The sequence below is a fragment of the Misgurnus anguillicaudatus genome, chromosome 3, assembly GCF_027580225.2.
Source record: "Misgurnus anguillicaudatus chromosome 3, ASM2758022v2, whole genome shotgun sequence".
In the NCBI taxonomy this organism is placed as follows: domain Eukaryota; kingdom Metazoa; phylum Chordata; class Actinopteri; order Cypriniformes; family Cobitidae; genus Misgurnus; species Misgurnus anguillicaudatus.
Genome location: NC_073339.2, coordinates 37,404,868 through 37,430,609, shown reverse-complemented (window position 1 = coordinate 37,430,609; position 25,742 = coordinate 37,404,868). Strand labels below are relative to the sequence as shown.

Genomic DNA, 25,742 nt, shown 5'->3' with positions numbered 1-25,742 from the left:
AATTAAAGTAAATTACACTAAATCAACGTAATCTTAATTTAATGTGGGACTTTTAGAAGGATACCTTGACAGAAATGCAATATAATATACAAAACTATGTTATCAGTGATGTATAAAGACCTAATATAATGAACTGTATTTGTTTTTTATCACCTTAGAATGAGCCGTTTTTATCTACATACAGAGCGGGTCTCCTTACATGAAAGGCCCTGTACCAAATTGGCATGTGGGCTTTCGGTCACGTGGCTTTAAATTGTGCGTGCTCGCTTAGTCTACGAGTCCGTAGGGTGTCCCACCTGTCATTTTTACGCTCCGAAGTGTGCTCATCAACACCACCTTTGCATCCTTGATTCGGTCTTCGGTGAAGCCTGCACTGTTGCACGCTCCACGCACTTTACCAACCCAGAAGTCCTTGAGAAAGAGCAATCAGATGACAGATGGAAAGAGTTCACGCTGATGGGCAATCTCTCTTCCTATTTCCGGCGTGACGCTCGAGTCGGTCCAAAAATACGACTCTGGTGCACCCTCTTGAACTTGTGTCAAGGGTCCCTAAAGTCTGCACTACATGATGTCATCAAAGTGTGGAGTCTGAGGAAGTCCACATGTCCAGAGTGTGCCATTTGGGCCAGGGCCAAAGTCCCTTCATGTTTCTACAGTAGCCCTAAACGGACCAACTGCTCTACAGGGCATGTTTCGTCCCTACATTGTCTCAGACAACGTCATGTTTGTCCTGTGGCAGCTACTGTAGCTTCACTATACTTTTTGAAATTGAGGAATGGGCTGTAAACGTAGCTGTTGGTTGCAATTTACAATCTTACCACTAGATGCCGCTAAAAACCCACTAAACTAAATAAATTTAAACTAAATTAACATAATCCAAATGTGGTAATAGTTTTGCAGACACGTTTTAACCATTTTTGATTGTTTCAGGTTACTTTTCATGAACGAGATGTCACGTCATCTTCAAAGGAGGAGACTGCTGGAGGTTCACAGGTCAGGCAGGTGTTCCAGACGACAGTGGTACATGGAGAACATCTGGAGAAACAAGAGGGTGATGCTGAGCTCGCTGCAGACATCTCTTCTGCCCGGGATGACTTCACCCAGGTGAGCTGTCAATCACAGCAGTCAGTCCTTTCCATCATTACAACATCATATGATGAAAATTATCATTATTATAATGGTACATTTATTCAATCCTAACATCATGCCTGTTATTTTTGCTTTGTAATCAAGAGTTAAAAATAAAGGGTCGTAGTATTATGATTGCTTTTAAAAGATAGCCCCCCCCCTCATAAAATCTACATTTATGATGAAGATTCCTACTTTTTTAGCTTGGGACTTCTCCCAGATCCTCATGACCTGTCATACCTTGCCAATTTAGGAGTATGAGTTAATAAACACAAATTTACAGAACCTATAGTACCCTTGCTATTGATACTTAAGTCCAAGATGAGTCTAACGCATGCACTTATGAATCATTTGGTGTTAATGTAGTTTCTGCCTCATTCCATCAGGCTCTAGGCTACGTTGGTGGCTTTAGGAAGGTTTTGATTCCTCATGTGATAGAGCAGGAAATACTGCAGCCTGATGGATCTGTGATCAGGAGGTTTGGGAAACAAGCTTGCTGTGTGTGTGTGTGTGCCTAGTAATCCCTATAGTGTGGGGACCAAATGTCCCAACAAAGATAGTAATACCAGTAATTTTTTGGGGACACGCCAATGGGAAGTCGCCATTTTGTGCCGCCATGTTTCTACAGAATCCCTTAACGGACAAACTTTTTTTACTAAGTTGTCTCCAACTATGACATGTTTTTCCGGATGGTGGCTACCATAGGTTTTCTATGCGTTTCAAAAGCAATTCAATTTTAAATTTACACACAGCACCTTTAAAATACATTTGGTTAATAGAGCACTGAAAAACAACGTAGAGTTTTTTATGTGGGACGACTGTTTATGCTGCACCGTTTGTAATTCGCCCTCTGTCTGTGTGTGGGTGCTCATTACTGCACACACGGAGAGACGCGTTTCAAAAAGCAAGAGAACATAAAATCTTTTTGTTATTGACAGGGCACATACAAACAAAATGAATTTTGAAATGGTTTATAGATTACAGTCAGAAACCAGTCTGTGCCTATTTCTTCTTAAAGAGACAGTAACCTCAATTAACCTACCTAAGTTTGTGTCATTAATGTTAATCAAACAACCAAAGACGAAGAGAAAAACACTTCTGAAGCTCTAAAAAATAATAATTACATTTAATTAATGCATTTAAGACAGTGTTATTATTCATTTGATTCGATTTCTGTACCGAATGATAATTTTACACCTTACTTAATGTGCAACTTTGTTCTTTTTTATAAATGTTTGTAATTTCTTGATTTGTTGATTTTTCCCATCCTTTTTTTTTTTTTTGCTGATCTTAAAAAGGATACAATCCGTGCCTCAAAAACCATAATGTGATCTGCACCGTGACTTTTGTGATTCGTCGCACCCATGGTGGTGTATTCAGACCTTACATAATAATTATATCGGTTTTTTATTACCTTATCTATATACACTGCATGTCCGCTTACATGTAGGTTGCCATTTTGCGCCCTCATGTTTCTGTAGCAACCCTAAAAGGACAAACAAGAGTGTTCAATAGAGCGTTTTGTCACTACTTTGTCTCAGACAATGATGTGTTTGTCCTGTGGCGGCTTTCGTAGCTTCACTATGCGCTTCGAGGGGTGTCCCATTGATTGCCATTCACAGTCTCACCACTAGATGCTGCTAAAAGTCCCACAATGCACCTTTAAATAAGTGTACATGGTAATTAATTATTATAAAAGTCACGGTTACAGTTTTTAAAGGTTTTATAAATATCGTGTGATGTGTGTACTGTACTAACAAGGCATGTCTTTAGTTATTTTTTACTTATTTCGGATTGACTGACATTTTTGCTGTGCATTTCGCTTGATTGTCTTTTTCTTATCAGTCTTTTGACTTTACACTTACAAATGTTTCATATTATTACCAAGTTTTTGGACTTTATACCACGCTAATATCATGATATTTTTAAGCGCCTTGGAGTGTGATGTACAATAAATACCATAAATAAACAATATAATTATCCAGTACAATGGTACATATTAAAGTACCACAGTATTACCACCAGAACCATCACTGTACCATGTCACCTCCACATTACAATTCTATGAGGTTACAAAAACTACAAAAAGTCCCATTTAGATCTATAATCTCTTTCACAAGGGCCAAGGTTGCCTTATCAAATCAAAAACAAATTCAGATTGAAATCTTCCATGATCAGGGTGCATAATAAGGATGCCTTTTACCCCAAATACTTAAAAAAGCAACCGCTTGGAGGAGGAGCTAAAACAAACAATGAATGATCTTAATTTCAGTCTCGTAAGAATCACATTTTTTTGTTGACCTATAGGACGAAGATGCAGAAGTCTAGGACCAGGAGGAGGACAGCAGTGAGGGATGCTGGAGGACAGAAGAGAGTGCGCATGGAGCAGATAGACGATCGTTCCGAGCACCATGACAACCTACAGCATCGCCTCCATCACTTCATTCACCACTACTGTGCCCAAAACAACAGAGAGGAAGAAAGGGAGGAAGCAGAAGAGAAGGAGTGATGGATTCCTCCCCTTTATTTTCCTCTCCTTATATTCCATCTCTCCTTACCTCTCCTATGCACCATGCTCATGCAATCCCAGAATGCACTTTTCCTTCCTGCCACTTAACACAGTCTTCCCGTCCAGTCAAACTGTATTCAAGTAAATGGACGATATTCCTGCTCACTTTATTTCCCCATAAGTGCGTCTATCTTCTGCCTTTTACTCTGTGACCAATGGGTGTTCTTTCTTTCCATATTTTCTTCTTCTCATGAATCAGTAGCTATAGTGTATGCAAACAAACAAACAAACACGATCATAAAATGATTTTTTTTTTAAGTTGTTCATACTCAAACATTTAAGCTTGAATTTAAAAAAGTTGTATTGCACTGCCTAACACAACTATTAAACTTATCATCACCACATTATATCAACACATGCTCTGTTGATCTCATCCGTTGAGATCTGAAACTTTGCCTTCTTTATCAGCTGTCGGGGTATCGTGCGTCTGTGTAATCTGTCCATAGAAAGTATATATATATGCATTTTTAAACGACAGTATAGAGCACATTAGCCACCTGTAAGGATATTAGCAGGCATGCTTAGCTAGCAGCATTCACTTACTAATGTCGAGCTCTTTCTATTGTTAGACACCTGTCGTATCTTTTATCTCACCCCTCGCTATGTGTGTGTGTCTGTGATCTGTAGCAATCCTAGCTTGATCATTATCATCATCATCGAAGGTCAAATATTTCATTTTTTCTTATAATACAGTATTATTACGGTTTTCAACGCAGGCAACGTGGCAGTTTAAAGAGGGATTTGGAAATCTGGAATGTTCTCAGATTTGAATATTTTTGTGAAATGACCCTTTTATTTTTCTTTATGGGTATGTGCGAGTGTGCTTGTGAATGTTAGAAAGATACATTTGAGATTTTATTTAAAAAAATTTATATTTCTTTCACTGTTGTGTATATATTGCTCAATATCAGTATATTGTCAGAGTCAAGTATCTTGCTCTGAGGTATTTGTGATGGTGAATGCTTACAATTTTTTTGTTGGTTTTTAAAAAGATGCTTTAGTTTATTTAAACTAAATGTCAGATAGAAACTGAATGAATCTGTGCATTTTAATGTACACTTCACGTGCCCTTTATGATTCAACATTAAAAGTTGGCGTCCACTTATCTAGTAGCTTGTTTTTCTGAATGCAGCTGTATCAGTAGAGGTTTTTCCTTTTGGTGCTGATCCCAGGCCAGCTGTGCTTTTTCCCTCATAATAGTTAAAATTAGAAATTTTGATGTGGACAACTGGCCCCGGAACAGTGTCGAATGTCATCCTTGAAATAGGTTGAACACTGCTACTACTGTACTTTCACTGTGACTGGCCCACGTTTGATTTACTGAATCTGCATTCTGTGTCTGTGGAGATAAGAATATGCATAAATATATATATAGTACATATATATATATATTATATATATATATATATATCTATCCATAAAGGCATGTATTAGTTTACTATACAACTTTTAAAAAAGACATTTAAACGCTATACATTGGCTGCAATGTGTGTATATGGCTGAACGAGAATAAAGGTGTACAAGTGTCATAACCTGCATGTTATGGTGGTTTTTCTTTTTCTGTTGGTATATTAAAGGATTAGTCAATTTTCTTTAAAAAAATCCAGAAAATTTACTCACCACCATGTCATCCAAAATGTTAAGGTCTTTCTTTGTTCTGTCGAGAAGAAATTATGTTTTTTGAGGAAAACGTTCCAGGATTTTTCTCATTTTAATGGACTTTAATGGACCCCAACACTTAACAGTTTTAAAATTGCAAATTTAAAGAACTCTAAACGATCCCAAACGAGGAATAAGGTCTTATCTAGCGAAACGATTGTCATTTTTGGCAAGAAAAATTAAAAATATTAAAAATAATACTTTTAAACCACAACTTCTCGTCTTCCTTCTGTCCTGTAATGCGACGTAATACGTCATCACGTCAACAGGTCACGGATGATATATGCGAAACTACGCCCCAGTGTTTACAAGTGTGGAGAAAGAGAACCGTTCTGACGTTGTTGTATGTCGAATGATACTAATTAATGTCTCTGTGTCCGTTTATTGTTTAAAATCGTCAGCAAATGTGCGTTTCATATATGTAACACGTGACCTTTCCACGTCATTACACAATTACGTGAGGTTGCGCTGGCTTGTCACAGGACCAGAGAAATACGAGAAGTTGTGGTTTAAAAGTGCATTTTTTTTTTTCTTGCCAAAAATGACAATTGTTTCGCTAGATAAGACCCTTATGCTTCGTTTGAGATCGTTTAGAGTCCTTTGAAACTGGAATTTTAAACTGCATTAAAACTGTTAAGTGTTGGGGTCCATTAAAGTCCATTAAAATGAGAAAAATCCTGGAATGTTTTCCTCAAAAAACACAATTCCCCCTCGAATGAACAAAGAAAGACATCAACATTTTGGATGACATGGTGGTGAGTAAATTATCTGGATTTTTTTTTTTTTAAGAAATTGACTAATCCTTTAACTTAATGGGCAACTTAATAGATGTTTAATGCTGGGTTGTTTGGGTCAACTGTAAACATTTTCTGGGTTTCAACTGTAAACATTTTTTGGGTTAATTTAACCCAATGGCTGGGTTTGTCCCCTTTTGACCCAGCATTTTTTTTTTAGTTAGTTAAAGGGGACATTTCAGACATTTTAAAGATGTAAAATAAATCTTTGGTGTCCTTAGAGTGCATACGTGAAGTTTTAGCTCAATATACCGAACAGATAATTTATAATAACATGTTAAAATTGCCACTTTGTGTGTCCTTTTAAGTGCAAATGAGCTGATCTCTGCACTAAATGGCTGCGCTGTGGTTGGATAGTGCAGATTACTGGGCGGTATTATCTCCTTCTGACATCACAAAGGGAGCCAAATTTCAATGCCCTATTTTTTCACATGCTTGCAGAGAATGGTTTACCAAAACTAATTTACTGGGTTTTTCTTTTTCACTTTTTCTAAGATTATACAAGCACTGGAGACCCAACTATAGCACTTAAACGTCAGATTTTCGTGATATGTCCCCTTTAAAGAAGCATCATCTGTCTGTTTGTGTGTGATGGGACAACACTTAATAACTTCATGACATCACATATATTCAGTACATATCACACTTTTATTGTATTTTTCATTAAATATGTTGATTTGCTAGTGCCAGCATGGCAACGAATTATGGTAGTTCACACCCTCATATTGGCCTTGAGGTTTCCGTAGATATCAGCAGAGGAAATATCCTTTTAAGAAGAGAGAAAAAGGAAATGAGATGTCAGAAATGGCATTGGCATAGTCCAGTAGTGGTGAGGTTTTTCCTCAAGGAAGACCATCTGACATCACCATCTATGACATCATCATCTTCCAATGTAGTGGCGCACAGACACAATGTCGCCACTAGGGGCAGTGTGCATGCTTGAATATCGGCCTTGGCTCAATCTTGCTCTTTTTGCTATTGGCAAAACAACGTCAGGATAAATAAAAAGCACAAATATGCGTGAAAATGATACACGTGGTTTCTCATAAGCTACTTGGTTTCTCATACAAGCCATGATATAAAGTCAAAGGATAATATTTTCACACACACACCTATTATAGGAAAATTAAGCTACGCAGATCTGTAGATATGTTGGTCATAATGATAATATAGTCACCATTATCATTACCGTGACAGATCTGTTTGTTACTGATAAAAAACATTAAATATAAGGAAACAATTACATATCATAAGAGCAAAAATAACAAATAAATAAATAAATAAATGATGAAAAATAGTCCTCCATGCAATACCCAATACTTGTCAGTTTGATGTATCATATATGCTACATTCTCTTCGATATCTGTTTTTTTCATATTCTATGACATAAAGGTAAACATACAGTTCGTATTAGTATTTTGCATTTGTCATAAATCAAGTAAATTGGAATCGTTAAAGAGCCAAACATTGTAAGCTAGCGAATATAAACAAAGCTCTTCGACGGCGTTTACTAAAATGTTCTCAGTTAGCTGTAAGCCATATTTTTAAAGATAAAGTTTTTTTATTTTATCGTTTTTATCTGAACGATCACAACATATGTACATCACCAGAACGATAGCAAGCTCGATATTAACATTCGTATCTTTCAAAATGTGATATATTGCACACACATAAATAGACATAAAAATACAGTACAGACTTGGGGAAAGGTGATTCTCTTTACATATCTATACATTTAAAATGCATACCAAAACGGCTTAAAAAAAGAAACGGAAATAAAATGTTAAAAATACACTCCTTTTTATTAATGTCCATATATGCGAATGGCCCACGGCTTTTGGTGTAGGTGATGACCTCCAGCAAAATGTTTGAACTCTCTGGTCCATGTGCGATAAAAGTAAACGACTCTCGAAGAGGAAGGGGGTGTGGTTGTAGGGAAGTGGGTGTGGCTTATGTGACACACCTCCAGCTTGATTGACAGACAGTTGGGTTTTTGCTGATGGTACTCCTCGGTTGGGGAAACTGAAGCTTAACTATACAGAAATACACAGAAAAAAGACAGGATTGCCGTTTAATTAGCATTTATCTCTGTATCTCAGTAGGGATGCACTTTGAGTCTTAATTGATGGGCACACTGGGGGCTCCAGAGCGATGAAAGTGAATGTTCAGCCACTTTCCGTCTCGGCGGTGCCAGACGCGAGTCTCCTCGGACTGCATGGTGCGTGGCATCCCGCTCCCGTCCATGTATTGAGTCAGACGGATGTACGCGATGCACGCAGCATCCTCACCAATTAGATGCACGTGGGGGTTCAGCAGGATGGTGTGGACAGGTTTATTACCTTTGGACAATGCTAAAAATAAAAACAGATAATGTGTCTTACTCTATATATTCAGGTTTTTAGTGACTGTGGTTTTTAAATGATATGAAACGTTATTGATCTACATACCGTTATCAAAGTAGAACCGGTGGAAATCATGTCCCTCCACCAGGTTTCCCAGTGCCTCGGGCTCAAATGAAGTTAAACCAGGATCGCAAATCTTTCTGTGGAAATAAGAGCCAAAAACAAACACGCATGGTGTGATTCACAATTTGGAAACTATTAAGAATCAAAGCATCTGCAATGTAGACATGAATTTTCTTCTGGTCGCTTATCTGCCAATCAAAAGCTGTAATGAAGTGAGGCTTGGTACTAATTATAGACCAAGCACCTGTTGCGAACAGGACAGGTGACCATTAAGTATAATCTCAGTAATCAAAGAAAAATAAAGCAATGCGTCAGTGTTCCTCGGAGGTGATGTGGTTGTCATGGAGACGGGTCTGAGCGTTCACTCACGCGTAAGCCTCAAAGTCGCCGTTGTTGATGGATTCAATCAACTGTTCGGTCACCTTGATGATTTCCTGCTTTCGGGCTGAAACACACAGAGAGTCAATGGCATAAGGCGGCTGTCCTCCCAGCACGACAATTCAAATGATTCATTAACATAGGTGTACGAAATGACGCAGTCCAAAAAATCCAGGAAACAAAATGTATACGTTTATAACATTTTTAAGTTTATACTGCACCCACAAGGCTTCGGTCTTTTATGTCATTGGTCGGTTTTAGAGATCTGCTATTTATCAACTTTTTAAGATATATTTCCAATGACTTTGCTGATCTACAGTAAAATACTGTAAAATTTATCTGTATTTAGTAAATCAGTTAAGAATCAATAAACGAGAAAGAGAGAGAGAGAGAGAGAGACAGACAGATAGATAGACGGACAGACAGACAGATATATATGATGTACACAGTATAAACTAAAATAATATAAACTAATAAAAATAATATATACATTAACGTTCAAAGGTTTAAGGTCACTTAAACTGAGGTCATGTTTGAATTAAGCTTTGAAGACTTTAAAAAGCATCTTAAGGTGATATCTCAAACTGCTTGAAAAAAATCCAAAGAGTAGGCCTACATTTTTTAAAATTCATAGGCAAAGGTGCAAAATTAACATACCGTATTTTCCGGACTATAAGTCGCACTTTTATCATAGTTTGGCAGAAAATACGATAGTTTAAAATGTGAAAAAACATGAAAAAAGTAAGTGACTCTAAACATTTAAACTGTACACTGTCAAAAAATGGTTAAAAATGGTTTTTAGCTGTCACTGGGACGGTACCCTTTCGTAAAGTACACCTTTGCACCTAAAGAGTACCTCAGATATTAGTAACAAATGTATACATAGCTGTACCTAAATGGTACATATAAGGACCTTTTCAAAGGGTACAGTGACAGCCTGGACCATTTTTGACCATTCATTTTGACAGTGCTATATATAAAGTATTGACATAAACCTATCGCCCAGCCCTAGCTGGCTTATGCTGAGGTTAAACACATTACATAATGACAATACACAAAGTTTTAAAGTCCCCCTGTAGTCAATGTTATCGCTTTAAACTCATCATTGAGTATTAAAATACCATATGTAAAAGTTTTTCCTGTGACAGTAACTTTGTGTTTTAAATAATTAGTCCTAGACTTTAATGGACCCCAACACTTAACAGCTTTAATGCGGTTAAAATTTGCAGTTTCAACGCAGCCTCAAAGGACTCTAAACGATCCCAAACGAGGCACAAGAGTCCCATCCAGCGAAACGACTGTCATCCTTGGCAAGACAAATAAAAAATATCCACTTCTAAACCACAACTTCTCGTCTTCCTCCAGCTGTTTGACGAAGCAGCGCGACCTCGCGTAATTGCGTAATGACGTCGAAAGGTCATGTGTTCTATTGTGAAATGCATATTTGCGGACCATTTGAAACAATAAACTGACACAAAGACATTAATTAGTATCATTTGACATACAACAACGTTGGAACCTTCCTCTTTCTCCACACTTGAAAACACTGGGGCTTATTTTCGATCAGGTGTGCCTCATAACTGTGCATTCAGACGTCAGAGCATCAATAAAAGCTCTGGCTGCCCTGCCAACGACGCTAAAGAAAAGGTATAGTGGACACTCGAATGCATTCTCTGAATTCCTCTCAGGCGGAGGTTTCCGCCTTCCGATTGGTTGCCGCCGAACATTTCCGCCTTCCGATTGGTTGCCGCCGAACCGGGTCATATCTCATTACCATAAAGTTGAGCTGATTTCAACTCTCCTCGATGCTCCCGCTGTGCATGACGCGCCGCTGCTCGCCGGAGCTCGCCGCTGGCTCTCATTGAAAATGAATGACTTCCGGCCACTTTGACACTCTCGCCGGTGGCTCTTTGATCGCCCCCTGGTGGCTGGCTGCAGTACAAGTCATAAACCCCACCCTCTCCATTCAAACAAACGGGACTTTGCTCTAAATAAAACAGTTATTTACACTTCCAATAAAACTTTCCGAAAGATGGTTTTGGTCCTTTTAAGTAGTTGTTATCACACTGATATGATGTTCAAGTGTTCATTTTTCTGATAAGTTTAATTTTAGCTAGGGCTGTCAAAATGAACGTGTTAATAATGCGTTAACGCAAATTCATTTTAACGGCACTAATTTTATTAACGCACGATTAACTGCAACACATAATTTCTGTTTGTCCCACAGCTGCATGAATTGAGGCGCAGCAAGTGACCTAACTCATGAAATCATGCGATTAATCTAGATTAAATATTTTAGTCTATTGACAGCCCTAATTTTATGTAGTAATTTGATGCTATAGAAACGGGGCGTGCCGTTATGATTGGCGTGGTTGAATTGGTCGCGCGAGCATTTGGGCAAAAGTTTAATACCATGCCTCCGCCTCTGGTTCCACGGATGATTTCTTCTGCACATGCCTTGGCTCCAAACTGACGTTTTTACGTAACATGGCGGCGACCATGGTCGGACATTTTTGGCTTCAATTCATTACAATGGAGGGAGGCGACGTCGCGTCATCTATGTTTTTTTACAGTTTATGGTTTCGATACGTCATCCTTGACCTCTTGACGTGATGACGTATTATGTGAGGTAGCGCTGGCGCAGGACCGGAGCAAGACGAGAAGCTGTGGTTCAAAAGTGCATATTTTCACTGTTCTTGCAAAAATGACAATCGTTTCGCATTAAAACTGTCAAGTGCTGGGGCCCACTAAAGTCCATCAAAACGAGAAAAATCCTGGAATGTTCCCCACAAAAAACACAATTTCTTCTCGACTGAACAAAAAAACCCACCAACGTTTTGGATGACACGGTGGTGAGTAAATTATCTGGATTTGTTTTTAAGAAAATGGACTAATCCTTTAAAACATGAATATGTGAATTAGTCCCTACATGTAAATAGATGCTAAATTTGGCAGTTTAAGACACACAACTGCTAAGTCCGGTTTCACACGATGCATATAAATGCATATAAATTATCTTTATCTTTATTTTCTTTATATTAATACTGCACATGTGAGCATCACAGAAGTAGCGCAACACGTCATAACCTAAATACTACACCCACCGGGGGGAAAACAATCCATCCGTCTCCATCGACTTTTGTATTGCAAGAGGCCGCCTCCTTGTCATTTCTGGCTTATAATAAAAAATAGAATAATGCCTAAACGCTGTTTTGTGACACGGTGTACAGCTAACAAGCCAAAAAACCCCGAAATAAGTTTTTATAAGCTGTCGACCCCAAAAAACAAGCGTTTAAAGACACAAAAGTGGATGCAGGCAACTTTTCAGAGTACTACTATTAGTAGAATTGCGCCCACTAGAGGGAAACGTAATCAGCGATCCTCTTTTGTGTTTGCTTAGCGATAGGTCTGATTCACTCATTCAACTGTGATTGGTTACATGTTTTTGGCCATTTCAAGCCTTTGGAAAACTCCAATTTTATGGAGAAAACACTCAGCAATGGTGTTGAATGATGAATTTGCAAACACCACATAGACATAAACAACAATAAAAACATCATTTTCACCACAGGGGGACTTTAAAATATCTTGTCTTTGATATTGTGTCACTTTACAACAGAGGGCACCTAAAGGAAATCGTACCCCACTATTTCCAGTTCTTCATGTTGACTTTCAGAATGAGCAGTGTTTACTGGTAGAAAGTCACAGGTAACACTTTCATTCAAAGTATTAAAGTTTAAATTTACCTTTATTGATAGCTTGGCAAGCTAAGGGACAGCAAAGAGATGGCTCATAATTGGTCAAAAAAAGGCAATTTCTTATGAAAGCACCAAATAAAACTAGTGCAATGTCTCTAATTCTACTGATGATGACATAATAACTGCAGGCCACCGGGCAAAAAGACGTTAAATGTACTTTGTACTTTTAATATTTAACAGCTCATTTAATGTGAATTATTAATTGTATCATTAAATCAGTCATTCTCCAGCATTGGGTTTGTGGTGTCTGCTAATTAATAAATGAAAAGATAAAAGAAATGGTTTCGTTTTCTAGCTGATGTTTTTTGCCCGGAAGGCACCGAAAGACAAATGAGATGGAAAAGGGTCTGCGGCTTTCAAATGAGAAAAAGAGGGCTTCACTTTTCTTCAGAAAAGCATTTCATCCAATGCTTCTTTTCTCTTACAATGGACATGCTTTGTAACATGGGACTTTTTTCAACATCATTTTCATTCTTCAGCATAATGAGCTTTGTGAGTGTTTTTAATGACAGAAACACAAAAAACGGAAAGTGTATAATATTATGTGGTACGATCACGTCGACATTAAATATTCGATTTCAAAAAATATCTGACGTTGAAAAACAATCTTGTGTCCTTTCAATACTAGTTTGGGTTCATTCCATATTACTGATGTTTAACAATTCAAAGTGACTCTACCGGTGAACTATCACCAACTAGAAAGATATTTAAATTAAATATGTATTTATTAGTCAGGTTGGGGGATCTCAGGCATGAAGCGGGTTTGGGGAGCTACAGCAAGCACATTCAAGGTCCAGCGGATATATCCATAACAGGAATGTTGGGTGCAATACAGGATAATGCAGTAACTAAATATACATGTATGTTGAATCTCTTGTGTTGCCATCAGACGTTCCCTAGCAGCACTAATATTGCGCTTTTCAATTGCACAGCACCCCACGGTTTGGTTTGGGTCAGGTCAGCTCACCTCACTTTGGCTTGGTTAGCTTTTCCATCAAGTTTAGTAACACTTCGAAGTGGGAGGGATTATAGGCGTGTCGTTATATTTGCGCTGTGACATCATAAGTGAGAGCGTTGTTGTACATTTCCATACATTTATTTATTTCTCAGTCCGCCACAAGATTAAAATTGACCACCACAAATAGATGTTTGCACATCGTGTTTATCACCACCTCTGTCTCACATGACAGTTTCTGTACAAACACCCGTGGCATCAGTCGACGCGGTCCGCTGTGCCTTTTTTAAGTTGCATTTAAGCATATATGGGGACGTGCCCGTCGCGAATGTGCCGCCACAAACTGCAAGTCTGGAAAAACTTAGTATGGTGTTACTGATTCTCAACCTGTGGATGTTTTTCTTCGCTAAAATGGAGTTTGGAAACTTATAGCAGAGCACAGATGACAACAGGTTTGCTCGAGACAGTGCAAGCTAGCATGAAGGTAAAGCTAATCTTTTACATTATAGCGATGGTAGTGACGATTCTCTCAGACCAATCAGTGATCAACAGTGTTTTCGTGTCACGTTTAGGTATCAGCTCGGGTCGCTTAGAACCCCGACCGAGGTGGTACTAAAAAAAGTATGGGGTACTACATACTGCACCCAGTGGAAAATCTCACAAAAGTAAGCTGACCCAAACCAAACTGTGGGGCACTGTGCAATGGAAAAGTGCCAATAGAGAGCTTAAAGGGATAGTTCACCCAAAAATGAAAATTTTGTAGAACACAAAATAAAATATTTTGTTCAATCACAGCTGACGGTAACCACTGACTTCCATAGGAGGAAAACTATGGGTGCCGTCAACTATGTGGTATCATTTAAATCATTGTAAATATCTTCTTTTGTTCAATAGAATAAAGAAACTCATACATGTTGAGTGAGTAAATGATGACATAATTTTCATGTTTGGGTGAACTATCCCTTTAAGGGCAATTCGGTCAAAACTGAACAACGCTAGTGGCAAAAGGGGTTTTTCTCTGATATCGAGGGCATTTAAAGAAAAACATATTTAGCAGCGTTTTAGTATTTTCCCATTTACTTGAGCATCTTTCTATTGATTTAGAGATTTTCTTTTAACCCATCAAGCCTTTCTACACATGCTACACACATATACACCCCCTGTCCTTCACAGATTGGAGCTCGCTGTGCTTTATTGAAATGTATTAAACTAGATTAAAAAAATCATCTTAATGCTAACGCCAAATGTTCTCTATTTATGACGATTTATCTCGTAGGCTTTCAAAAATCCTAAAAAGCACATTCGGTGAGTGACAGAGAGAAGCAAACGTGCGTTTTATAGAATAGCTGGATGGATTAAAATACTCCGAGCATTGATGAGCGATGAAGTTTGAGGATCCTTAGGGTAAATCTGAGTAGTTGAGGGGCGCTCTCATTCATAGGAGGGGTCGAGCATTTGAACAATGTCGGGGGGAGGACCGGGTGGTTTTCTTTCCTTACGCTGCGCCGAGGAGCTGGGCGCCTGCTTGGGCTCGGAGTTTTGTGGGCGCCCCGCGGGTTGCCAGATTGAATTAATGCAGAGGTTTCCAAATCGTCTGGCTGTACATTGAACCAATGAGAGGAAGAAACAACAGGAGCAGGACAAACGAAAAAGAACACATTTCAAATAGCACACTAACACAAGACTTACAGAATCAGACAACCCGAAGAATGAAAATAAACTGGGAGGGAAGGGGAGGATGGAGCGCTCAGCAACGGGCAGATTATGAATACGAACGGGTGGTGGAAATAAACAAGAGCGTACGCGTGACTAAGAAGAAGCACATGTGAAAGACACAATGAGGAGGGACAACGGCAGATCTATAGACAGATGTATACGGATAAGCGGAGATACATTGAGTCTTACCTTTGAGGTCCTCATCCTCAATAGTAGTATTGGCACTCTCTGTAGATTCCTGGGGAAATAAAAAATAATACTGTATATGTGACCCTGGATCGCAAAAGGACCAGTCATGAGTGTACATTTTTGAAATTGAGATTTATAAATCTGAAAGCTGAATAAATAAGCTTTCTATTCATGTACAGTTTGTTATACCAATATTTGGCACTCAGGGTGCAAAATATTGAGAAAATCGCCCTTTTGAGAAAAGTCCAGTGGCGGCCGGTGACTTCTTATTTCGAGGGCTCACAATGCGAAATTCGTCACAACATGTATGTAGCCCGTCATGTGTGTGGTTCGTAATTTTAAAAAATAGGTGTTCCGCGTGTCGAGTGATCCTATGTGCATCACGTGTCTTGTCAAAATAAGCTGCTGCAGATGCGACTAAAGGGTTTATGACAAAACAGACGCTCGCGTTTGCCAGATACTTGCATAATCTCATGCGTAATCAGATTGTACTGTTAAGGGAGTGTCTTGTGTGCATTTTGTAAACTTGTATCATAAATGGTTTTGGCGCGTGTGCGGCAGGCACTTATTTTGACAAAACACGTGATGCACATGACGCAGCAAACACATATTTTGAAAACACAAGCAACAAACATGACACTCTGAACACTTATTTTGAATTTGTGCCCCTCGGATAAGCAGTCACGAGCCCCCACTGAGCATGGGTATATTTGTAGTAATAGCCAAAAATACATTGTATGGGTCAAAATTATTAATTAAAATATTTTTTTATTTTATGCCAAAAATCATTCGGATATTTTACAAATTTCCTACCGTAAATATACTGTATCAAAAATTTATTTATCATTAGTAATTGCCTCTGTGTTGCTAAGGACTTTTCCAGTGGCGGCTTGCGACTGCTCTTCCGAGGGGCGCAAATTCAAAATATGTGTTGCTTGTGTTTTCAAAATATGTGTTTGTTGCGTCATGTGAAACATGTGCATCACGTGTTTTGTCAAAATAAGTGCCTGCTGCACACGCGTCAAAACCGTTTATGATAAAAGAGACCCTCATGTTCACAAAATACACGCAAGACACTCCCTTAACAGTAAACTCTGATTACGCGATTATGCAAGTGTCTGGTAAACGCGAGCGTCTCTTTTATCATAAACCCTTTGGACGCGTCTGCAGCAGGCACTTATTTTGACAAGACACGTGATGCACACAGGATCACTCGACGCGCAGAACACATATTTTGAAATTACGAACCACACACATGACGGGCTACATACATTTTGTGATGAACTTCCCATTGAGCGCACTCGAAAAAAGAAGTCACCAGTCGCCACTGCCCGTGCTACTTATGACTGTTTTTGTGGTCCAAGGTCAAATATGTGAGGCACAAAACAGACAACCTGATATCATAGGAATTTGTAATTATTTTACGAGGTGGCGAATTTGTATGAAAATAAACAGAGGTGGAAAGAGTAATAAAATATTGTACTCAAGTAAAAGTAAAGTTACTTTAATAATATTTTACTTAAGTAAAAGTAAAGTTACTGGTCTAAAAATCTACTCAAGTAAAAGTAAAAAGCGGGGAGAGGTGGAGGATTCTAGTATAGTTCAAAACTAGTTGTTTTTAATTGTAGGAACATCTTTACAATTAAAGTGCAACAACAAAAAGTTAATAAAATAAAAAGCTTTTTTAAACTAGAAACATTTACGGAATTGTTTAATGATTTTTACATGTGAGTTATGCACTTTTGAAGGTGGTCAGCAGCTAGTAAATACAATCACTATAGTAAGGTTGTAATTGATGTATTGCTGGTAACATACATTATTTTATTAAACTATATATACTGTAAAGTTTAGAAGGAACCCTCATGTTACATATGGTTTAAATTAGCATAATGAGATGAGTGCCATGGCTATATACTTTTGACGTTTATTGTCTTCCAGCTTCCCTGACCTGGGTACTTGATGTCAGACCTTTATTCTTCTCTCTCTCTCTCTCTCTCTCTCTCTCTCTCTCTCTCTCTCTCTCTCTCTCTCTCTCTCTCTGCAATGTTTGATGACCTGCGCATTCTCGAGGACGTTCTGAAGTTGTGTTTGACTTGACGCGAAGCTGCTAGACCTCGGAAGATAAGGCGCATGTTATTAAAACGCGTCGTGCAAATGAGCGGTAAAAACTCGGTCTGCAATTTCGTACTCAAGAGCATGAATCCTACCTTTCATATGAAAGAAACACTCGCTTTCGCGTCAGTGGTCGCTTAAATATGGCCAGGGGTTTCTTTCATAAGATTTAAACTGAGGCGGGTCTGCATTAGCGCCGCACCTGTCTTGTCTGTCTCCATGGTTCTTTTTGCGCGTCCCCCCGCCCATCAATCATCCGTTGCATCTTTATCACCTTGCTTTTTTATTTTTTTACTCAGTAACGGATATGATTTAAAATGTAGCGAAGTACAATACTTTAAATAAAACATATTTAAGTAAAAGTAAAAGTACAGATTTTAAAAACTACTCAAAAAAGTAAAAGTACACAAAAAAACTAATAAATTACAGTAACGTGAGTAAATGTAATTTGTTACTTTCCACCTCTGAAAATAAATTATTGGAAAAGTACATAAACTCATAAAAAATAATTACCTTGTTTCTATCCACTGGGTTGTGAATCACGGTAGTTTGTGGCTCCTAAATAAATTAATTGAGGTAAAAAAATGGAAATTAATATTATTGTACACATTAATAAATAAGCATGTTGCTCATGCAACTCACACCACATGCATGTAAGCGTAAATAAATAAAAAAAATCACCAATTAAAATCAAAATAGAATGTATTATCATGAACAGCAACGAACCACCAATGATGAAATCATGTAGTGTATGTGCTGTGATCTTTATACAGCATGTGTGTGTTTTCGGAGAACAGATGATGTACCTCTGCTAATACTTCAGCAAACACAGTACTCTATAAATAAACCTGCAGTATCTGAAACCTCTGTGTGTCCTGTTTGTCTAATATTTTAGAAGTTGATTGATTTATTGGCCAATCTCTAATATCTTAATATAATCTACCAAAAGCACAAAATAGCATTTAGTCCTACTATAGGCTTGTTAAGTCGTGACGTAAGAAATACTGTTTCCACTCATTTCAATAGAGAATATTATTTAAACAGCCATTTATAAGCACTATTTATTTTTTTTACATATTTACGCGAATAAATGTATAAACTCAGTGTTCACTGATTTCTCGAGTATCATGTAATCAGAGAAAGCAATATAATAATAATTTGTAAATAAATCAAATCCGTGACCATGAGTCCATTTCTGGTCATCTTGGATTTTTTTATGGAGATATAAATTAGGATCAGATGTTTTTGGTAGTTTTGCATAATGATACGAGTGTATATTAGTGTGATTTTTTTCCCTAACGCATTTGAGATTGGTTGGACCCGGAAGCAGTGCATGACATCATACTTAAAGGAAAACACAACCATTTTTCGATATTTGACTATGTTCTTACCTCAACCCAGACAAACAAACACAAACCCATCGTCCTTCAATGCGTGCACCTAATTTTTGTATAACGCGTCGTGAATGTGTTAGCATTTAGCCTAGCCCTATTCATTCCTTAGGATCCAAACAGGAATGAATCCAGAAGCCACCAAACACCTCCACGCCCTCTCCATTCAAAGACTGTTACATGAGTAGCCACACGAGTAAGTATGGTGGCACAAAATAAAACGTGGCGACTTTTTTAAAGGATAAAAGTGCTCTTCCGCCATACAATATAGTTCTCATTTTTATCAGCTTAAAAAACCCGCAACATTTTATTTTGTTCAACCACACCTGTGTAACTACTCATGTAACAGTCCCCAAACAGGGAAAACATGGAAGCGCCTGGTGGCCCCCAAATTCATCCCCGTCCGGATCCCAAGGAATGAACGGGGCCAGGCCAAATGCCAACACATTCACGACGCGCTGTAGGGGAGACCGAGGCTGGTTGTCTCATGGGTTGGTTGTCACACTGCTTATTCCAGACATACTACATGGCACTGTGGTACAATTTTGATATCAATTTGTTAGCCTTTAATAGCTTACTCATTTGCACTTGAAATTTTGCTGAGCAGACACAAAACATTGAGGTTAGGAGACAATTTTTTATTTTTATGGGTCAGAGTAAATTTTCATGTTGGTGTTGTTTTTGTGTTGAGATCTTGTAGGATATTAGTCATTCAAAAACAAAACACTCATTAAAAAGCTAAAAGTAGTAGCTTTATTTTGAGTCATCTTTTAGCTATCAAGTTAAAGCCGTGTGGCAGCTAGCTTATCATGTTTGTCAAGAAGTCAGTTGGGGATGGTTGTCACATAGCTTGCGAGGTTGGTTGTCACATAAGAATATTGGACATGTAGACCTTTTAAGACTGTTTGTGTGTTTGTTTGTTTTTGTTTGCTGTTAAAATAAAATAAATAAAGCATTAAATAAAGAGGTTTTAACACTAAAAATTATTTCATTTTATTTCTCAACACAGTAGACAATGGGCTTTATGCCCAGCTGCACTACTTCCTGAACTTCGGCCGGCTTCTTGTTTCCTGTCTGCCATTGTTGGACGGGCTGATTAATCCAGGTGTGCCTGACCTCAGTAGTCACAACAACAATAATCAGACACGCCTGGATTGATCAGTTTGTCCGGTGGTGGCAGGCGGGAAGCAAGGAGCTGGCTGAAGTTCATAGTGCAGCTGGGCATAAAGCCAATTCAAGTAACTGATCACCCACTTTAATCCCATTGTTTAAACATAAGGGGCATTAATAACAACTATCATAGGGGTGGATTCATATTAAAACTTATTTGCAGTTTCTAGCTTAAAAAACAAAAAAATTACACATTATCTTTTCAGATCCCAATTTATCACTGAAATCCTATTGAAACTCTATAGGGACAACCAACCCCATACCCTGTGACAACCAACCCCGTGATTGTGTCAGAGTGTCTTTGATGGTTAATTACTTCCTGTTACAATACATTATAAAAGTAAACAGTATACACATTTAAAGCCAAGACTCCAAAGTTTCATTTCATGTAGGAATTACTGCTGAAAGATTTTTTGAAGATGAGCAATTCATGCATGAGTAAAAATTGTGACAGCCAACCCCGGTCTCCCCTACAAAGATTAAGTGCACACATTGAAAAAAGATAGGCATGTATTAATAAGTCTAAGTTGAGGTAAGAACATAGTAAAATATTGAAAAACAGTGGTTTCCCTTTAACAAGGATATGATTAGACATTGCATTTAAGAAGTTTTATTTCTAAAAGTGTTGTCACATACAGTATCTGACTTAAAACACAAAAAATATAAAAGCGTCAGATCTGTTTTCTCCCGCAATAAGCTCTTTTCTCACTGCTGTGATGTCATTTCTAAATCCTACATACATACCCAATGGGGCTGTGTAATTAATGGGCCTGGTGGTGTTTAAGTGGGACTAAGCTGAATTGATCGTAATGTTTTGTCTAATCAGCACCAGATTAGAGAAGATTACACACAAGCGCATGTCAGTTGTCTAAGAAACATCACCTTCTGAATATGTGTGTGTGTGTGTGTGTGTGTGCGTGTGTGTGTGCCAAAGAGTCAGTCCAAGTGCGTCACGGAGTCGTCACTCAGACAGACATGCATGTTTATGCGTAAGCCTGCGTCATTAGGCGGGGCAAGCCACGATAAGCCACACACATTGGAAAGCCGCATGACCCATCAAAGCAATGCCAACACCAGCCATGCACTACAAAGCAATCACTCCAAGCATTTCAAATATGCCTTTGCCAAAAAACAGAGCTGGGACCTGATTCAACAAGATTTCGATTTTAAATGAATGAAAATGGAGGAGGGGAGCAGCAGCAGACTAATGGCAATGCACCATGACTGTGATGCAAAGCCACAAGCATTATAGTTTGAGATGCTATAAAGAGATACAGCTACAAAACATCAATAAGAAGCTGTTGCTTCTGATGTTTCAGAGATTATTTGACTTGAATTTTGTGTAATTAAATAGAATCACAACACGTATATGTGATAAAAAGGTGATATGAGGGCTATCATGCTTTGGGAACTTTGAATAGGAGGATAAACCAAAAGAGCCAGATGTATAATCCTTTATTTATTAAGCACCTGTTTGTTTTATTTTTGGCACACATTTGCATACATTTTAAATAATTTGACAGGATACATGTTATTGTGAGACTTAATATTTTTCAAGAAAATACAGGACTTGTTTTGCAATGAGATAAAAGAGACGCATTTACATTTTAAGGCATCACACGTCAATTTAAAGGGATAGTTTATCCCAAATTCATGTTTTTCCAAACCTAAGTTCCGTTATTTTGTTGAACTTAAAGAAGATATTTGATAAATAATGGCACAGTATTCACACAGTTGACGGTACCCATTGACTTTTATAGTAGGAAAAAAAATGGTGCTTACCATCATTTATCAAAATATTTTCTTTTGTGTTCAACAGAGTAAAGAAATAAAGAGCAAATCATGACAGAATTTTCATTTTTGGGTGAACTGTTCCTTTAAAGGAACACGGCGACTTTTTGGGACTATAAGTCCATACATACGCTTTTCATCTCCGTGCGTCCCGTAACTCTGTCTGACGCACCCACCACTACTGTAGCTATAGCTTAGCACAAAGACCGGAAGCAAACGGCTCCAGCCAGCACACCGCTCCCAATAAGTTACAAAATAAGCACTGCTACTTGGGCGGGGTGATAGCACAACACTTGCGCAAACTCTCACCTCCTGACCACGGGGCTTTTCAGATGCTGCGAGCAAATCACTCCGCCCAAATAGCAGTCCTTCACCTTCTGAGAATATAGTACCCAGTATGTACACGGTTAAAAGATGGCTGTGTCTCATATGGTCTTGTCATTTGTACGTTATTTTGTCACTTATTGGGAGCACCATGCCAGCTGGAGCCATCTACCTCCTTTCGTCTTTGTGCCAAGCCAGGCCAGCGGTGGGTGCGCCAGACAGAGTTAGGCACACACAGAGATGACAAAGGTATATATGGACTTATCTAACTCTGGGGGATACGGTGAATAAGCTAAAGTTCCAAAAAGTCAGCATGTCCTTTAAGTCAACTTTATGCAAGCTTCTAATGCTGCGTTTACACCAGCCGCGGTAGAGGCGGCAAGTGTGGGTGATTTACATGTTAAGTTAATGCAAAGACGCGATTAGGCATCCTGTTGCGTGGTACACGCGGTAGGTGCGGCGCGGAACGCGAATTGAGCATTGCCGCGGGAAACGCGTGAGTTGAAAAATCTGAACTTCGGCGGATCTCAGTAGAGTCGCAGAAGCCCCTCCCATGACGCGGATTTCACGTGAATGTCTCGAATGACTAGAATTTCAGGCGCAAATGAAGCGAGTAAACTCAAATGTTCAAGCGTCCAACTACGCGTGAATAGCACGTTTTTGCCGCCTCTACCGCTGCTGGTGCAAACGCAACATAAGATATTTTGTTTGGGCCAAATTCGAATGCATCTTTGCACATCTTTTATTAATAAGGCACTCTGTGAAAAATTTATCCAATACTGGGGTTCCCAGTATGTATACGGTTAAAAGATGGCTGTGTCTCATATAATCTTGTCATTTGTACGTTATTTTGTCACTTATTGGGAGCATTATGCTAGCTGGAGCCATTTACTTCCAGTCTTTGTGCTAAGCTAGCCTAGCGGTGGGTGCGTCAAAAAGAGTTACGGCACACACAGAGATGATAAAGGTATATCTAGACTTATCTAACTCTGGGGGATACAGTGAATAAGCTAAAGTCCCAAAAAGTCGGCGTGTTTCTTTAAGGCAACTTTATGCAACCTTCGAAGATATTTAGTTAAGGCCAAATTCGAACGCAGCTTTGCACATCTTTCATTTATAAGGCACTCTGTGAAAAATGCATCCAATATGCCCAGGGCAGGACTTAACAGGGTGGAGGCCCCTGGGCTTGAATAAATTTTGGGCCCTACACTATCAGAACAAAAGGTACAAAAGCTGTCACTGGGACGGTACCCTTTAAATGGGTCCTAATATTTACCATTTAGGTACAGATATAGGTAAATTTGTACCCATTATATGCACTCTTTAGGTACAAAGGTGTACTGTTTGAAAGGGTACCACCCCAGTGACAGCTTGTGTAAATTATCTTCTGAGAGTGCACATACAGTAAACAACCTAAAATAAATAATAGTGATGCACCGATGTATCGGCCGCCGATATTTATCGGCCGATTTTTGATAAATTTGAAACCATCGGCATATCGGCAATAGCACAAGAAAGGCCGATACCGTTTATTAATTAACTGCATAAAGAAATCCATTATATGTAAAAAATTAGTTAAAGTTTGTTAATAAAATAAATGCTGAATAGCAAAAACCACCTTTGAAGGTTGTCATGCTGTCTTATTATATTTGTTTTAGCTTAATTTGTGCCTCTCTTATTATGTTGGTCAGTTGAATGTTAATTAGATCCAATCCATGTTCAGTAAAAATAATTTGATGCAGAAATAAACTAGCTAAAAGACCAACTGTATAGTATTGTATACAAGTGTTAAAAATCGGTATCGGCATCGGTGTCGGCCAGAAGTTATCTGTTTAAATCGGTATCGGTATCGGCCCAAAAAAATCCTATCGGTGCATCCCTAATAAATAATATATCATAGAACTATATTTTAGGGAAGTTTCCCCACAGGGTTTAGATTAACATAGCACTAGGCCTATTGCTAGGTTATATTAGGGCATTCAATTAGTTTTTACAAACAAACCTTACAAAAAACATCACTGGTGTGCGTCTTGAGACAAAACAATGACAATGATATATGTTAAGATATATCAGTGCAAGATGTGTTTAAATTAAGACAGATCAAACATGCATTTTAGTCTTGGACTAGGATAAGACCAGACTAGGAAACTGCCCCTATATCTCTATAGCAGAACATAAACCTAAAATTAAATCATGTATTCACAAATCCAAATTAATCATGCACATTAAAAATACCCCATAACAACATTTAAAATCATTGTGCTTAGACTTAGCTTAAGAAGAGAATGATATGTTTTCATTAACATTCACCTTATTACACACCATATAAAGTTATAAACATAATCAACAAGCGTATTTTGTGCATATAGCCTAAGTGGTGCAGTGAAAAGAAAAGATTTTAGGATGTTATTTAATAATTATGACAAGACCATCATGTAATATTAGACACCAAAAACCAAAGTGGAGAAGATGATCATTCATTAATTTTTGCGTCTGATATGAACGTTAATACATTAAAACCTTGAACGTAGATATAAAAATGAACACTTTTCAGAAGTTTAAACTGTGATTCTGTTAAGCACAAGCAAACATGCTGAAAGAGAAACTACAGGTAGGCTAGCTAGTGGATTATATCAAAAAGCATCAGGACATCAACATGGCCATGATTTAGTGAATCCTCACCTCCAGATGAAGTAATAAACTGGACTGATGATTTAAATGTTGACATAATCATATGTGCATGGTTAATTCTCCGGATTTTGTTATGTTTCGTAGCTCTGCTCCACTCGTTCACAGTTTGGTTACAGTGTCGTGTGAGCTGCAGACTGCGAGCAGATTGGATTTCATTTGGCGCTACGCAGACCGCTTGGTGATGATGTCAAAGTACCGCGAGAGCGATTAGAAGGCAGACTTCTCCGTGTGATTTCTCGAAGCGCTCTCGCGGTACTCTGATGTCATTCTTTTGGCTGTTGTTGAACCACATGAATACACCCGTCTGCTTTACAGTCACTTTTGCGCCGTGATAATTTGATTTCATATAATGATTGGATCGCGCAGTGCCGCATGAAGTCAAATGTACCAAATATCAAATAGCCGACTGTATATGGAGCATGCGAATGGTGAGTGATTCAGATGTCAATTTATGAATGAAAGTGTCAAAGGTTTGTCACACACTGTTAAGTATTTTCACGCTTTTTTAAATGGGTATACGGAAATCCTTGACCCTTACTAGTGGGTATACTGCGTATACCTGCTGCGTATCACGTTAGATTACAAACAAACAAGAAAAAACAGAGTTACAAGACCTACTCTAGTAATCTTTCACACGGAGCGCTTCATTTTC

The 25,742-nt window shown here is 38.3% G+C and overlaps 2 protein-coding genes across 20 annotated transcripts in view; one reads left to right on the top strand and one right to left on the bottom strand.

Annotated features, from left to right (window-relative positions):
- The window catches only part of ank2a (ankyrin 2a, neuronal), a 93,934-nt gene extending 90,300 nt beyond the window's left edge, over positions 1 to 3,634 (top strand). For 9 of the 10 annotated variants that reach the window (XM_073866127.1, XM_073866129.1, XM_073866135.1 and 6 more), the window contains 2 exons: positions 931 to 1,104; positions 3,436 to 3,601. In XM_073866127.1, coding sequence (XP_073722228.1) covers positions 931 to 1,104; positions 3,436 to 3,456 — 195 coding nt within the window. In that variant the 3' untranslated portion in view covers positions 3,457 to 3,601. Of the gene's footprint in view, positions 1 to 930; positions 1,105 to 3,435 lie in introns of all 10 variants that reach the window. The other variant, XM_073866123.1, reaches the window with a different exon arrangement.
- A 3,145-nt stretch (positions 3,635 to 6,779) lies between these two features.
- Positions 6,780 to 25,742, bottom strand: part of camk2d2 (calcium/calmodulin-dependent protein kinase (CaM kinase) II delta 2) — a 55,201-nt gene continuing 36,238 nt past the window's right edge. For 4 of the 10 annotated variants that reach the window (XM_073866099.1, XM_073866095.1, XM_073866100.1 and 1 more), the window contains 7 exons: positions 18,237 to 18,281; positions 15,612 to 15,660; positions 15,206 to 15,304; positions 12,740 to 12,760; positions 8,985 to 9,060; positions 8,598 to 8,692; positions 6,780 to 8,501 (listed from right to left, as the gene is read on the bottom strand). In XM_073866099.1, coding sequence (XP_073722200.1) covers positions 8,269 to 8,501; positions 8,598 to 8,692; positions 8,985 to 9,060; positions 12,740 to 12,760; positions 15,206 to 15,304; positions 15,612 to 15,660; positions 18,237 to 18,281 — 618 coding nt within the window. In that variant the 3' untranslated portion in view covers positions 6,780 to 8,268. The remainder of the gene's footprint in view (positions 8,502 to 8,597; positions 8,693 to 8,984; positions 9,061 to 12,739; positions 12,761 to 15,205; positions 15,305 to 15,611; positions 15,661 to 18,236; positions 18,282 to 25,742) is intronic. The other 6 variants (XM_073866113.1, XM_073866108.1, XM_073866121.1 and 3 more) reach the window with 2 other exon arrangements.